The 14,515-nt window shown below is 38.2% G+C and overlaps 1 protein-coding gene across 2 annotated transcripts in view; it reads left to right on the plus strand.

Annotated features, from left to right (window-relative positions):
- The window catches only part of VCAN (versican), a 112,779-nt gene that overhangs the window by 77,797 nt on the left and 20,467 nt on the right, over positions 1-14,515 (plus strand). For both annotated transcript variants that reach the window (XM_024734333.1, XM_024734334.1), the window contains 4 exons: positions 357-470; positions 2,725-2,838; positions 8,330-8,488; positions 9,749-9,831. In XM_024734333.1, coding sequence (XP_024590101.1) covers positions 357-470; positions 2,725-2,838; positions 8,330-8,488; positions 9,749-9,831 — 470 coding nt within the window. The remainder of the gene's footprint in view (positions 1-356; positions 471-2,724; positions 2,839-8,329; positions 8,489-9,748; positions 9,832-14,515) is intronic.

Genomic DNA, 14,515 nt, shown 5'->3' on the forward strand with positions numbered 1-14,515 from the left:
ATACATTTTCCATTCACTGTGCACATACGTGTAATCATTTTGACTAAAATCAATTGCCATTATCATGCCAACTAAATCTGCAGTAGAATGTATTAGTTGCCAGATACCATACAAAATATTGTTTAAAATAATGATGGTTGAATCCCAGAAATGAATAGATGCAATTTGTAATAATTAGTTACAATGCCAAGAAACACTCCAGAGAGAAAAGTTAATGTTAATTTTTAATGTGTAGCATCTCTAAATTGCTATGGTAAAGCTTATGTTATGGTAGCAAGAAGTGGCATTTTATGCTAAAATATGTTGAAACTTAGAGATGAGCCTAATTGCTTTTCTTTCTTTCCTGAACATGGTAGGACCTGATCGTTGCAAAACGAACCCGTGCCTTAATGGGGGCACCTGTTATCCTACTGAAACTTCCTATGTGTGCACCTGTGTGCCAGGATACAGTGGAGACCAGTGTGAACTTGGTAAGAGGTTCTCGCGTGAAAGACTGTAGTGCTTTTCCAGAAGATGTACTGGGGGAGAATTTATATTGCTTGAATCAATCAGAGGATTTCGGAGAAACCTACGTGTAGATGAATTACATGTTAAGTGAGATTAAAATCTTAGAGTAAGTTAAGTAGGGTGTGGGAAAGAGGGATAGATATTTACTGAATTTTGTTGATATACCCAAGACTCAGTGAAGCTTACTGGGGTCAGCTGTGTCTTTGTGTGTTTTTTACACATAGACTTTACAAATGTAAAGTTGTGTTAAGTATTGACAAATATGTTGATCTGTCCCCACATCTGTGTATCAATAAATTATCAATTTAAATACAAATTTTGTAAGAAAGCTCTATTTAAAAAATAGGGAGTTTTTCTGTTTTGAGATAACTTGTGTCTCATGTGGAACAGGAAAGCTCCTTCTCTGGCTGTCCCCAGAGACCAGCCACACCCACCTCTCCCTCAAGACCTTGTGACATTGTTGTCTTCCTTCTCTCTTTTGGGTTCCAAAGAATATCACTGTCCCTTTACTGTATCAGCTTCTTTTACTCCCATTCTTATTTAGGTTTCCTTTTCCTTAAAAATTTTTTTTAAAAAGGACCCCAGTTTTGATTTGGCTGAATATAGATGTTGACTCTAGAAAAGAAATGATGGGATCTACTGACTAGGTACTCCTTCTGGCAGCACCGTAATGGTTTACTCATAATGATCAAATAAGGAAGGCCCATGGATTACACTTTAGATTACACAGCAGTATTGAGATAAAACCCCCAGCATTCATGTTAAAAGAATACTTATCTTTAAAAAAAAAAAAAAAAGTCAACAGAGCTAGTAAGCTCAATTTGTGTACTAATCAGTGAGGATATAGAGAGATCGCAATAGATAACATTTAAGAAGTAATTATATTTTAAATATCAAATTTACATATATATGTATAAAAACATTTCTGTTGCCCCCATTCTTTTTCACATTACAATCAGTTAAAAATAATTTAATGAGTTATTATATGTGAAGCTGTTAGATCAGTGCGGGCACTTAGTGAACACTATAAAAGTATTTGCCATCATTATTATATAATATTTTTCCTAAGGCCATTTCTTTAGGGAAGAATACAGTATATACCTCTTAGAAATTTAATTTACTTTGTATATTCATTTTTAATACAAAGATTAATTAAATTTTTAGTGGAATTACAAAATGCTATGGAATAAAGGCATTCATTTCATCACAAGAGATCATAGAGGTCTATGTTAGAAAGGTTGCATTTGATACAGATTGAAGTTGGGGAAGATTTTGATAAGTGGGAGAGGGGGACTCAACACAGCAAACAAAAGCACAGAGACCACAAACTGCAGAATGCATCCTAGGGGCTACGAGTATTCAGGATGCCTACTTAGGGGTTTGTGAGAGAGAAACATTGGGAAAGAGTATTGGAAAGCAGGTTGGATCTAGATAGGTCTAGGAAGGTCCTGGATCCAATGTACTGAAGAGGTTTACTTCATACTCTAGTCAAGTGATTCTGAGACTTTAGCATGCATGAGAATCCCTTGTAGGGCTTGGTAAACTACAGTGTGTTGTTCCCATCCTCCACAGTATCAGATTCAGTAGGTCTGGGGTGGGCCTGGGAACATGCATTTCTAATCTCAGGTGATGCTGATACTGCTGGTCCAGGGGCCACACTTTGAGGACCACTGCCCTGGATAATTGGGGCCCTTGGAATGTTCAGAAGCCAATGAGTAAAATTATCTTGATTGTGTCTAAAGAAGATGACAAGCAGCAGAGTGAAGGATATATTGGAGAGGGAAGAGCCCAGAGGCTATGCTCAGTTAAGCATTTTCAGTGTTCCACATGTGAGGTTATCAGAGTGTGAGCTGGGATAGGGAGTGGGAAGGCTAGGGGGATTCTTTATTGGTTTTAGGACTCCTGTGACTCATCTAAAAGCAATGGAGATAATGATCCTACTCTGAATATATTTGAAATTTTCTTCGGGTTGCCAGATTTAGCAAATAAAAATATTAGAAGATCAGTTAAATTTGAATTTTGGATAAAAAAAGATTTTTTTTTTTAGTATAAGTATGCCCTAAATAAAGCATGTGACATACTAAAGTTTCTCCTTTTTTTAATCAGAAATTAAAATTTAACTGGCTATCCTGTATTTCACCTGGCAATCTTATACTAAATAAGATCCTTTGACCTGTTTTGAAAGTACTTTTGTGGCCTTTTACGATTTTGTTTCAGATTTTGATGAATGTCACTCTAATCCTTGTCGCAATGGAGCCACGTGTGTCGATGGGTTTAATACCTTCAGGTGTCTCTGCCTTCCAAGCTACGTTGGTGCACTTTGCGAGCAAGGTAAGAGCTCTTGCAACATTTGTATGATGAACAGGTTGATACTTCAACTGTTAATTCTAGACAGCCCTTTTTTTTTTTTTTTGAGCAATTTTGGCCATGTTGCAAATTCTTTTTTGCAGAGGAAATTCATAGGTTGCCTAAATACATTAGGTTTCCTGATGTGTTCGTAGCTCACAACATCTGAACAACAGTGTTGATTTGATCACTGTTGCTTTACTGATAGAATGGAATTGCAGACAGGCACACTGAGCTGAATTTAAGGACATCTGTCCACCTAAAGGAATGTTGTTGTATGTATTCCTCCTGGGGACAAATTAGGCATTGATTTTAATCCATGTATGTGGCTTGTACCAAGGAGTATTGAATTCAATGTTAGTTGCCTTTATTTTCTCCCCCTAAGCACGTGAGACTCAACGGGCTTATTGTTCATAGTCAATCATCTCTGGAGAATGAGTTAATACAGTTGTGTGAATACGTTCGTCTTGGCTTGGCAAATAATACAGAAAAGATATTGTGAACCAGGTTTCTTTCCTACTGAAGAAACATCTACTTTTTCTGAATGAAAGAAAGGCTTAAATTCATGATGGCTTGAATCGTGTGATCCCTGTAGTTTGCATTTCATGGCCAACATGAGATGTATTTTGGGTGGTTTTTTTTTTTTTTTTGCGGTACACGGGCCTCTCACTGCTGCGGCCTCTCCCGTTGCGGAGCACAGGCTCCGGATGCGCAGGCTCAGCGGCCATGGCTCACGGGCCCAGCCGCTCCGCGGCATGTGGGATCTTCCCGGACCGGCGCACGAACCCGTGTCCCCTGCCTCGGCAGGCGGACTCTCAACCACTGCGCCACCAGGGAAGCCCTTGGGTGGTTAATGGTAACATTTCTGAGCCCGTCAATCAGAAACAAATTGCACACTCAGTTTTGGACCATCGATTTCCTCTACTTAAAGTCATACGGTGGTTTGGCTTTGACAAAAGTACTTAATGCCAAACTTCCATTCCACCAGACAAAACGAAATTGAGTGTCTAATAACTCAGGCACATTGGGTCTGGCCTCACATTCAGCTTTGCAGCATTAATCTGGATGGCACCACAATTAAAGCAAAAGTAAAAGGAGCATGCATTGAATTGCCAGTGGAAGGGGATGGGTGATGCTTGGGTTTTTTAGGGTTGTTTTTTTTTCTTTTTCTTTATTGCATAGGATGGGTCTGTTTCAGAATTTTAAAAGGTAAATATGATAATTGACCAGACAAGATCCTCTTCTTTAAGAAAAACAGTAAGAAAGATGCTATTTGTTGAAGAAAACAAAAGGGTGAGATACTTGAGACATTCATATATCTTATTGATAAAAACGATTCTGGCTTTGCTTAGTTCCAAGTATAAGGAGTGATTCAAAAAATCATTTGTTCAACAAGTGTTTATTGAGAACCTACTGTCTGCCAGGTACTGTTCTGGGCACTGGCGATAGAGCTCTGAATAAAACAATGTCTCTGATCTTCCTAACCCAGCATAATTCTTGGCAGGGAATAAAAAGAGATAGTATTTGTTGAATACTTTATAATTTACCATATGCCTCCAGGGTACACCATTTCCTTTGGTTACTAGCAGTATTTCTGTGGGTTAAGTGGGCCAGAAATTGAGGCTCAGGAAGGAAAAGTGATGTGTTCAAAGTCACACAGCTAGTAAATTAGACAGTGGGCAAAATGAACCTAAGTAGCCTTGGAAAGTCCAGTTTTTTCTCAGTATCTTCACTCTTCTAAAGTAACTTTTACATATAAGCCTTTCATTTATATGTGAATCTGATAGACTCAGCAGCAACATCCTTGGAAGGGAGTTTGGGACCAATTACCTTTTTCTTCTCTTTAAAAGAATATTAAAGAGGAAATTTTTAATTTTTTTTCCATTTCTGGTACCACCTAACTGTCAAGTATATTCTATTTTATCTTAAAGCAAGTTTAACTTTCATCCACATTATTTGCTGAGAAACAGCTATCCCAGTCTGTTTACCAGATGCAGCTGTGCTCCTGTGATTTATTGCCAGGACACTGATTTTTTTTCCTCTTTCCAGGTTGCCTAAGAACAAATGTTTTCTTCATTAACAGCAGTATTGTTGTCTAAACAGTTTTCTATCCAAATTTCGGTGATGACTGTGTTGTTTCTTCAGCTGACCTATTCTGTTCTCTGCTTTAGAAACTTCACAACTCCCAATAACTCTGAAATAGGGGACACATTTGGTGGAATGATAACAGATCTTAAAATCTAGAAGAAGGTCTTAGAACATTGGAGAGACAGTTCTGTACAGTTTGCCCCCAAAGTCAAGATACAGCTTGCCAGCCAGAAGTGCTGAAGTGTTGACAGTTTCTTAAGGCTTGAGGGGTACATGTCAGAAGTGTTGAAAACATTACCTATATAGCATAAAGAGAATAGATTTTTAGTGAGATTGTTTAAGAGTGACAGTTTCAGCTTCTGTGGTCATGAACAAGTGCTGTCGTACCCTGCCCCACCTCCCCCGAAACACACAGGCAAAACTAAATCTGGGACTTTGTAATGTAACCTATGCACTATGGGAGTTTTAAAGTATAAGAAATATTTCCCAGTGTAGGATAACACTTAAGAAAACATCAGTCCAAAAGAGTTGCCTTTTAATAGATGATATGTATGTCACATTATTTTTAGGTAAGTTGGAAAAAACAGACTGCTTCTGAAATTCTCCTTTCAGAATAGCCTCCTAGAAGATGCTATTTGATACATAGTCCTTAATTACATATGTGATGAATTCATGAATAGTAAAAATTAGGTGAATCAGTGTGGATATTTGGCTTTTTTAAAAAATAAAAACTCGTCTGTTGTGTGATTTGCACATTATTTACAATCATTGGGAAGTTATGAGAGTACAGATAAATAATCTGTCCCTATTTGGTTTTAGCAGAACCACTGCCTCTATGTTTTGGACCCATGTCCTGATAGGAATATACACACCTGCTAATTGAGGAAGGCATTATAACAATGTCGTTGTCATGCATCTAAACTTTAGGTTCCTTTGGTGTTTTGTGTGTAAGAGGAAAAATACTTAATCTATCTCAGTGATAAAAGACAAAGAAAGAAAACCAGACTAAAACCATTTGGGTTAATAGAGGATAAGAGTGTACAGAATAATTTTTTTCTGATATATTATTCAGTAAGTTACGGCTCCTCTAGAATCTTAAACTGCGTGACTTCAAACAAATGATCATTTCCAAGGTTAAGGGAAGCTATGCTATTACAATATCATGTCATTGACTTTGTCAGTAAGGGTAGTCTAAAAAATTTTCCAACTCTCCTCCTCTATAAACTAACCCCTTCATATGTGAAGATCTGTTTCCTCCCTGTGCACGGCCCCGGGCGTCCCCGGGAGTCCCGACCAGCAGGACAAATCCTTGTGAGTCCAAGGAGGAACCTGTAGGGGTTGAAAAGGGAAGAAGGGGCAGGAGACGCGAAAGAATGGAGGCAAGACAAAATCCTGATCAAGCCTCAAATTTTTATTGCTGCAGTAGCTGTATTTATACAGTACAGAGAAAGGGGGGCGGGATCCAGAATAAGGGAAGTACTTGGCAAATTATCATTGGTGCTGCGTGCGCGGGCTTTCGTTGGAAGCGCGGGCTTTCGTTTTTAGGCGCGGGCTTTTATCTCATTAAGCAGGAAGAGAAGCAGGATGTCGGCCATCTTCTAATGGCGAAAACTTCTTGGCTCCCAACACTCCCCACCCTTCCCACCTCACTTCTGAAAGCTTCCATGGGACCTCCCCATCCCCCCCCCAAAAAAAAATCACTGCATCCAAGTAGCCAAAATAGGCTTCACTCTTGTGTGCCAAGTGCTACTGTGATACCAAACCACCTAACTGTGTCTTGTGTCCTTTCCTGTGAAATTTGGTGGTGTCCAAACAACGCTGTAATATAACTCAAAACTTCCGGTGCACATTGTTTAAATCAATTAGTCAGCTGGCTCTAACTAAGCAACAGGCCTGATAGACTAAACTGAAATAAAGACTGCTCTCAGAGATAAGCTGCATCTGTTGTATGATTATGGTCTAAATCACTGAAGCCAGGAAAAAATTAACTCTCTCACCATGCAAGCTTTCCCAGAATTACAGGACGAGGAGGAAATGCAGTGAGAATCAGGAGACAATCTTTCAACTTGACCACCAAGTCAGACATATAAAACGAGCATTCATTTCATCTAGTAGAGTTTTATCTTCATCAATCAGTAAAATTAGGGGAGGGGAGGATGATCATGAGATAACCTGGAGTTTTCACAGTGTCTCCAATTTCATAAACTTCGCAGTTTTGTTAGTTTTTACGCGTAACTAGTTCAGTATCTTTGTGAGATGTTTCGCGAAAGTTAAAATTATTTCTATTGATTACTAACGTACAGTTTAATCTCACCTGTGAGTGGGCAAGTCCAAGGGAAGTTTGCCAGTGAGAATGCAGTTCTAGGGACTTCCCTGGCGGTCCAGTGGTTAAGACTCCGTGCTTCCACTGCCAGGGGCACGGGTTTTATCCCTGGTCAGGGAACTAAGATCCTGCATGCCCTGCGGCACGGCAAAAAAAAAAAAAAAAAAAAAAATGCAGTTTTATGAGCAAGACAGCTTTCCTATGAAATACTTAAAAACTGGCAACCTAGAAATTATAGCTGAAGCTTACTGCCAGTGCAAAATTTAGACATATTTGAAAAGTGTTTTCATCTCACCAGGATACTGGTTACAGTGTGCTTGTTGCAAAAGAGAAAAATATATATTTATATACACATACACATATGCATATGTGTATATGGTGTGATGGAATGAGGGGTACTAAATTAAAGTCATTCTTGATAAACTTCAAATCCCGATGCTTTTGCACTGGGAGTTACCTATATTCCCTCTCATTTGGGGAAAAAGGCTCACAGTCCTTAGCTATATCCCAGAAGCTGCCGACTGATGAAGAATTTTTTTCTTCTCTTAGTAAATCTTACAAGAGCCTGTGGCCATCTAGCTCTCTCTTCGGGAAGTGGGAAAGGACTATTTCCAGAGCCTTTGAAGTCCTTAAGCAAATAGAGCATTCATAATCCTTTTAACCAGAATTCTTATCTTATCACTTGAATGATGCTCTTTAGAAAAGTTGTGTTGGCAAGGAATTAGCCCCAATTGCTTCACAAGTGAGTCAGTAGACACTGCAGTCTAAGGAGGTTTTGAATGGCCCCTTTTCCAGTTTTTCTCCTGCTGAAACTGGCTTTCATCAGGGAAAGAGCAGTTCGATAGTGCCTTTCCAGTCCTAAGATGTATTGCCACCCACTTGGCAGGAATAATTTGGGCTCTCTTTATCATAATTTCTTTGTCATCATGACCAAAATTTGTGAATCCCTTGCTTCGAGGACGTTGCATTGATATTGGCTTGGGTCTTCTATGAACTTTTGGATGGGTGAATCAAGTCTGAATGACATAGATGAGTTTAATAAGCCCCTGCCTTGTTTCTTCCCAGACACAGAGACATGTGACTATGGCTGGCACAAATTTCAAGGGCAGTGCTACAAGTACTTTGCCCATCGACGTACGTGGGATGCAGCTGAACGGGAATGCCGTCTGCAGGGCGCCCATCTCACAAGCATTCTGTCTCATGAAGAACAAATGTTTGTGAATCGTATGTACCAAATATACATGGGTTTTCTGAAGCTTCGTTCATTCTTACCACCTTCTTAGTTTTTCCTGTATCTAACTGAAAACAAATAGCTTTCTCAGTTGTGACTCAACTTATTAAATCCTTCATCTGTGAACTAAAATCACCTCTACTACATGAGCCCCCTACTTTGAAAAACATTCAACTGTAACATAGGAAGGCATTTCATGGTTTGCCAGCAGTAATAGTTGAAACAGCATGCTATAGGTCAAATCATATGAAATTACTATTTGATCATATTTTGACTTAAAGAAATGACCACCTCTTATGTTTCCAGTCTAATTCTTCCCAGGCTTTTGGTCTCTGTTTTGAATATGTACATATGCTGTCTAAAGTAAAAGAGAAAATTGCTTTCAGTTATTTTTATCCCAGTAATTAAAATTGAATTATAAATAGCACCCTAATCTTATCCTCTGTGCATAATTGGTTCTCATCCAAGTTTCTAATTATTTTAGACCATAGAAAGTGGGCCTCATATTAAGCACATGAATTGAGGGAGACTGAAAGCTAATGAAACTTATTAACAGAGCTGTTTAATAACTCCTTAGACTATAGCGAAGAGAGGAGGGCAGCTAGCTTGTAGGTAGAAAATATGTAGACATTTTTTGCTCATGAAGCATTGTTTGATGCTCTGTTAAATATGTTCTCGTGATGCCTGCTATCTCTTAGAAGTTTGTTAATTTGCAATCTGAGTAGAGGTTCATTTAACTTTTTTTCATGGTGTCTTTGCCTGTGACTCATTTCATGGTGAAAGTAATTATTTTTGAGGAAGTTTTGCAGATCTGTCCAGTCTAGGTGTTCACCATTAAAAATGCTTTGAGAAGAAACATGTGGCTTCCAAAATGAGGCTAGCATGGGTGAGATCTGTCACATTTTATTGGTTCACTGAATTTTTGCCAATTGCACAGTTTAATAAAAAGTAAGTGGAAAGTTTGTATCATGAGTAAAGATGGGAAAAAATGCTTAATTGTCCTGCACTGCTAGGGAAATAATTGTCCGTGTCTGATATTTTAATGTTTCACGATATTTGCAAACTAGCTTTTTGGTTTAAAACACATTGGGCAGAAGAACAAAAGATAGACCATGAAAGATTTTTATGAGCAACTAAACAGAAATCCAGCCAGAAAAGAGGATGCATGATTCATGCCAAAAATAGTTTGCTTTGATACATTTCGTCCATATGTGGGAAAGATAATAAAATGTCTGTGTCGTTCCCCTTCTCAGGTGTGGGCCATGATTATCAGTGGATAGGCCTCAATGACAAGATGTTTGAACATGACTTCCGTTGGACCGATGGCAGCACACTGGTAAGTTACTGATGAGAATGACGCTGATTCTAGAACTTGGTACTGTGTGTCGATTGCAGAGGCACAAGAGACTGGAGACCAGTTAAATATCTTGCTCAGGGTCACTCAGTGAACTAGACGGGGGTTAAAAATAGAGGTAGTTCCCTGAGAACTGATCCATCTACCAGTGCTCCAGTCAAGGTGGCTTTCTTAAAAGAAGAGTGTATCCGATTTCCATTGAACCCGTAAACCGCAGGCTCAGCAGAATTGCCTCCGGTCTGTATTTCAGATGGTTATCTTTGTTTTGTATAGCTTCAAAGCAAAAAGGAAAATAATACACATAAGAGAAAATGTCCTTTAAAAAATACCTTTTCTTCTTACATAATTGCCCTGGAAGTCTGCTGTAAGGCATGGCTCATTTTTATCCAAGCAAACATGCTCATTTTTTACATCTTAAAAAAGATTGTTGAATTATGATCTTGTAAATTTCTTTCCATTCACTCTGCTGACTAATTATGTGGTTTTTTAGCTTTTTCTACTTCTTGAAGAAAGGAATGATTTGATACCCACATCCTTGAGTAAGCTACAATAAGGTTCTTAAGTCAGGATGGGTGAAGCTGTTTTGAGTCACTACTAGTAAATACACAAGTCTAATTCTTTAGAACTAGTTCAAGTGTGGTTAGCTATAGTGGTGGTTCTGGGCTCGGGCTGTTCATTAGAATCACCTGGGGATTTAATTTAAAATTTGGTGAGCATAATTTAAAAACTGGTGTCTAATTTAAATTTAAAATTTAATTTTAAATTTAAAATTTAAAAACTGGTGAGCATAATTTAAAAACTGGTGTCTAGGCCTCAGCTCAAATTCATTAAAGCAGAACCTCTGGCAGCTATATTTTCTAAGTGTTCCCTGTGTGATTCTAAAATGCAGACAGAGTTGCGATCCACTGGGCTAGACAGTTAAGTGTAAATTCAATTCTAACTTAGATAAACAAAAGGAAGACTTGAAAATAAGCACGCACAAAAAGAGTTTAAAAATTAAGTTTCATTCATTACTGCCATTCATCTGGATTTAATGAGTTTGGCAAAACGTAAAGTTCATTCTAGAACAGAGGCCAAACGAATAATTGTTTTCAGAAGTTCTGCTCTGCCTGTTCAGGAAAGCTTCTCTGTGCTCTCCTGGACGTGCCCCTCAGTTTATGTCTGTGTCACTAGTGCTTTGCACTCATTTATTCTCCACAGTAACTTTAAGAGAGGCATTAAGCGTTTTATAGGTAAGGCAAGGGATGGTCAGTTAGGCTAAGCTATTTGCCCACAGTCACAACGCTATTAAGTGGTGAAGCCGTAGGCTTTCTCCTAGCTGGCACCTCCTTGACTTTAAAAAGGGTATCCCTTATCACATTTTGCCTTTAGGAACCCTAAAATAAAGCCTGGCTTGCCCTTTCTCTGTCATCACTCCGTATGTTCCATCAGCACTGTTTGTCATTTGTGTGCATACGTAGATTATTTGGCAAGATGCAGAAAAAGTAGGGAAAGCAGATTGTTCATAAAGTATATTCCCCGTAAGGTATAGGATTACATCTCCTACATCAATAGTCTCATTTTCCTCTAATTGTCCTGGGTGGATGGTATATCTGCAATTGTTGTATCTGTATGTTTTCATTTTGCTGAAATGAATAATAATTTCAGGGAGATAATTTTGGTCAGATTACTAGTGGTTGGTATAGCATGACTTCTTATGTATTCATTTTAATTGAAGATAGACAATTTTGTTTTTACTAATTTAATTTATAAGTGAACATAAAAATTAAAAGGGTTTTTTCCTTTATATTACAGATAGTTAAGACTTTTTATAATTTTATTAATGTATATTATAAAGTATAGGCATTTAGTCAGTTTTCCCTTGTTGAATGGAGGCTTCATTCCTGTGGGAGAAATTAGGTCTAGGATACCCGCTATTAAGTCTTCCTCCCAAAGACTTTCCCTTATAAGTGGTCCAGTAAAAGTACAGGTTCTTGTGAGCTGTAGTGCAGAAGCTAGAATGCCAAGGACTCAGGTGGCCAGTTGCAGTTGCTACTTCCTTGTGCCTTGCAGACCTGGACCACGACTTATCTCAAAGTGTAACTGTTGGCTGGGTGCCTGTATGGTCCTGCCCTGAGCCTAAAATAGTTGCATTTGCCGCAGTGAAGTGAATGTAAAGTCTGTCATTTGCAACATACTGACCTGATAGGCCAAGTCCCTGACTGTTTCCAGTCTGTCCTTGGTTATATAGAACTGATTTGTATATTTTCATTCTCAGCATTTTTCTGTTTTACTAGATGTCTATTCTGGTCTCTCCAGTAGCAATTCAGCTCTTCAGAGAAGTGGTTCTCTTGCCTGCTTTTTATTTCGGAAGGTGTGTAGGATAAGGCCCTATGCCCCCTGTGAGCTTGGTTAATGGGACTGAATATTGGCTTATAGCTGGCAGATGAGTGAGGTCTGTAAATTATCTTAGGGAATTTATCTTGCCTGTCAGGTGCCATCCAGGTGTGCTTGATTTCATCAGATGTCATTATTCCACTATGCTGAAGCAAGCCAACTCAACTCATTTTTTTGTCTGTGTCCATTAATTTTTAACGGACTGTGCTGTGAAATATACTGTGAAAAAAATAACTTAATTACAATTTCCATAGTCTAGACTGGTCCTAAATTTGGTAAATAAGTGGGCATTGCACTTTGTGGAAGGAGAAATATTGATCTTCCTATGAGATTTTCAGAGGAAGATAACGTAACCTAAGATAGATAACTATACAACATAAACAAGAAACTTACCCTTAATTAATTCACATTTTCTAAGGAACCTAAGGGTTATGGAGAGAGCACCAAGGAAGGGCCTCAATGTGAAGAGGGCAGCAAATGAATTACATACACAAGGCAAAGTTTATCAAAGAAAGGACACAAGTAAATCCAGGAAAAACTCTGATGGACCCTTGGTTTCTTCTTAATTCACTCTTTGTGTAAAATAAAAGTGTGCTAAGGAGTGTCCTTAGCTTTGAATATTTTGGAACAGAAGAGACCATCTGCCCAACAGCCTGTCTCCCTCCCATTTGACTGATCTCTGGCCCACTTTCTGCTTTTCTAACCACGCTTGCCTCCATCCCTTGCTTTCAGAGACAGCCTAGGTGTCTCTTAAACTTGTTTGTAGTTCTCTCTGCAGCCACCATCCCCTTAACAGGTTCCATATGTGCTCAGGCCTTTGAATAAAATAGTTCTCCTTTGTTTCGCTGTTTACTCCAAGTGTCTTGCTTTTGAAAATATCCCTAATAGTAAACTCTTCATCGGGAAAAGCAGTATCTGCTTACAATTGGGAATGGTGTTAACTTGACTGCCTGCAATTTCAAGAACTTTGTTTATGTTTTAGAGTGATTTCTCCCCTCTCCCCTCCACCCCCATTTTTTGTTTGAAAGGTTTATTAGAGCTTATCCTTCTTGGGAGGTAGAGCAGTATTAATACAAAAAGAACCTTTGATATTTACTGTATGTTATCTTTTGTTATTCAGTCTTAGAGTAAAAATAAATAAGTTAATATTAGGTCTCAATTTCAATCAGTTATTTTCTTGAAATAATTAAACTTTGCTTCCAATAAATTTGTAGTGTATCGTATTTAATACAATTATCCTTTATAGCTAGACTAATTCAATTTATATGCTTATACTAAATTAATAATTTTATTTGGCCAAGTTATCTACTTTGCCCTTATTCTTCAGATTCTGATGGATTCATACCACATTATTGGTTTCTATAATTGGATGTTGATATCACTAATAAAATGCCAAATTCTCGCTTTTATTGGATCTTTAAAATCTTTTTTATTCTTTATTTGGGATGTTTACCCAGTAAATTTCACGAAAGTATACTCATGAACAAAATTGGTTCTAGCCTTACCCTTGTGATTTCTATTAAGGTTATTTTCTCTTAACACATTTCAGTTTTCACTTTGTCACTTGATTTCCTACTAAGCAGTCACATTTCAGTTTGTCCTTTGGTTTTCTACTCACCGGTCATTCTTTAACTTGACTATAGATTTCTAACAGCAAAATGCCCCAAGTGCTTATTAGAAAGCCTGACAAATAACTTCAATAATGAATTACTTTACTTGTCACCCAAGTAATGTCTTCAAAGACACTAAGTTAAACCATCCAAGTTAAATACACATTAAACCTGGCGAACTTGAACAAACATTTCTTATCTAGCTTCTGTACTATTAGCTGACTTTTAAGTTCTTTCTTTAACCTATTGTTAAATGAATGACTAGTCTGAAGTGTTTTCCCCTAGATCTGTTTTTCAGTGCCTGTGACCTTCCTCTCCCCTTGCTCTGAATTCTTGTTACTCCCTTTTTAATTCTGCAAATGTCTTCCTCTTGCCTTCAGTATAAAATTCTGTACTTATTATCAAGGCATACCAAGCCCACTTACTCCATCTGCTACTTCCTAAGCTGTCTCATCTCAAAATACCCACAGTTCCAGGAATAAGCCATGACATCTCACTTCTGCTGGTCTTTGCATCCACTCGCCCTCGTGCTTAGAATGTTCTCACCCCTTGTCCTAATTTCATTTGATAAATGTTTGAATATCTTGCTTAGCCAAGAGTCACCTTCTTCCAGGAAGCCTTCCTAGCTGGGTGTGACTAAGAGCTCCTTCTCTGTGTTCTAGAAGCCCTTTGTACCCTCT

This window comes from Neophocaena asiaeorientalis, unplaced genomic scaffold (assembly GCF_003031525.2).
Source record: "Neophocaena asiaeorientalis asiaeorientalis breed wild unplaced genomic scaffold, Neophocaena_asiaeorientalis_V1.1 scaffold184, whole genome shotgun sequence".
Classification (NCBI taxonomy): domain Eukaryota; kingdom Metazoa; phylum Chordata; class Mammalia; order Artiodactyla; family Phocoenidae; genus Neophocaena; species Neophocaena asiaeorientalis.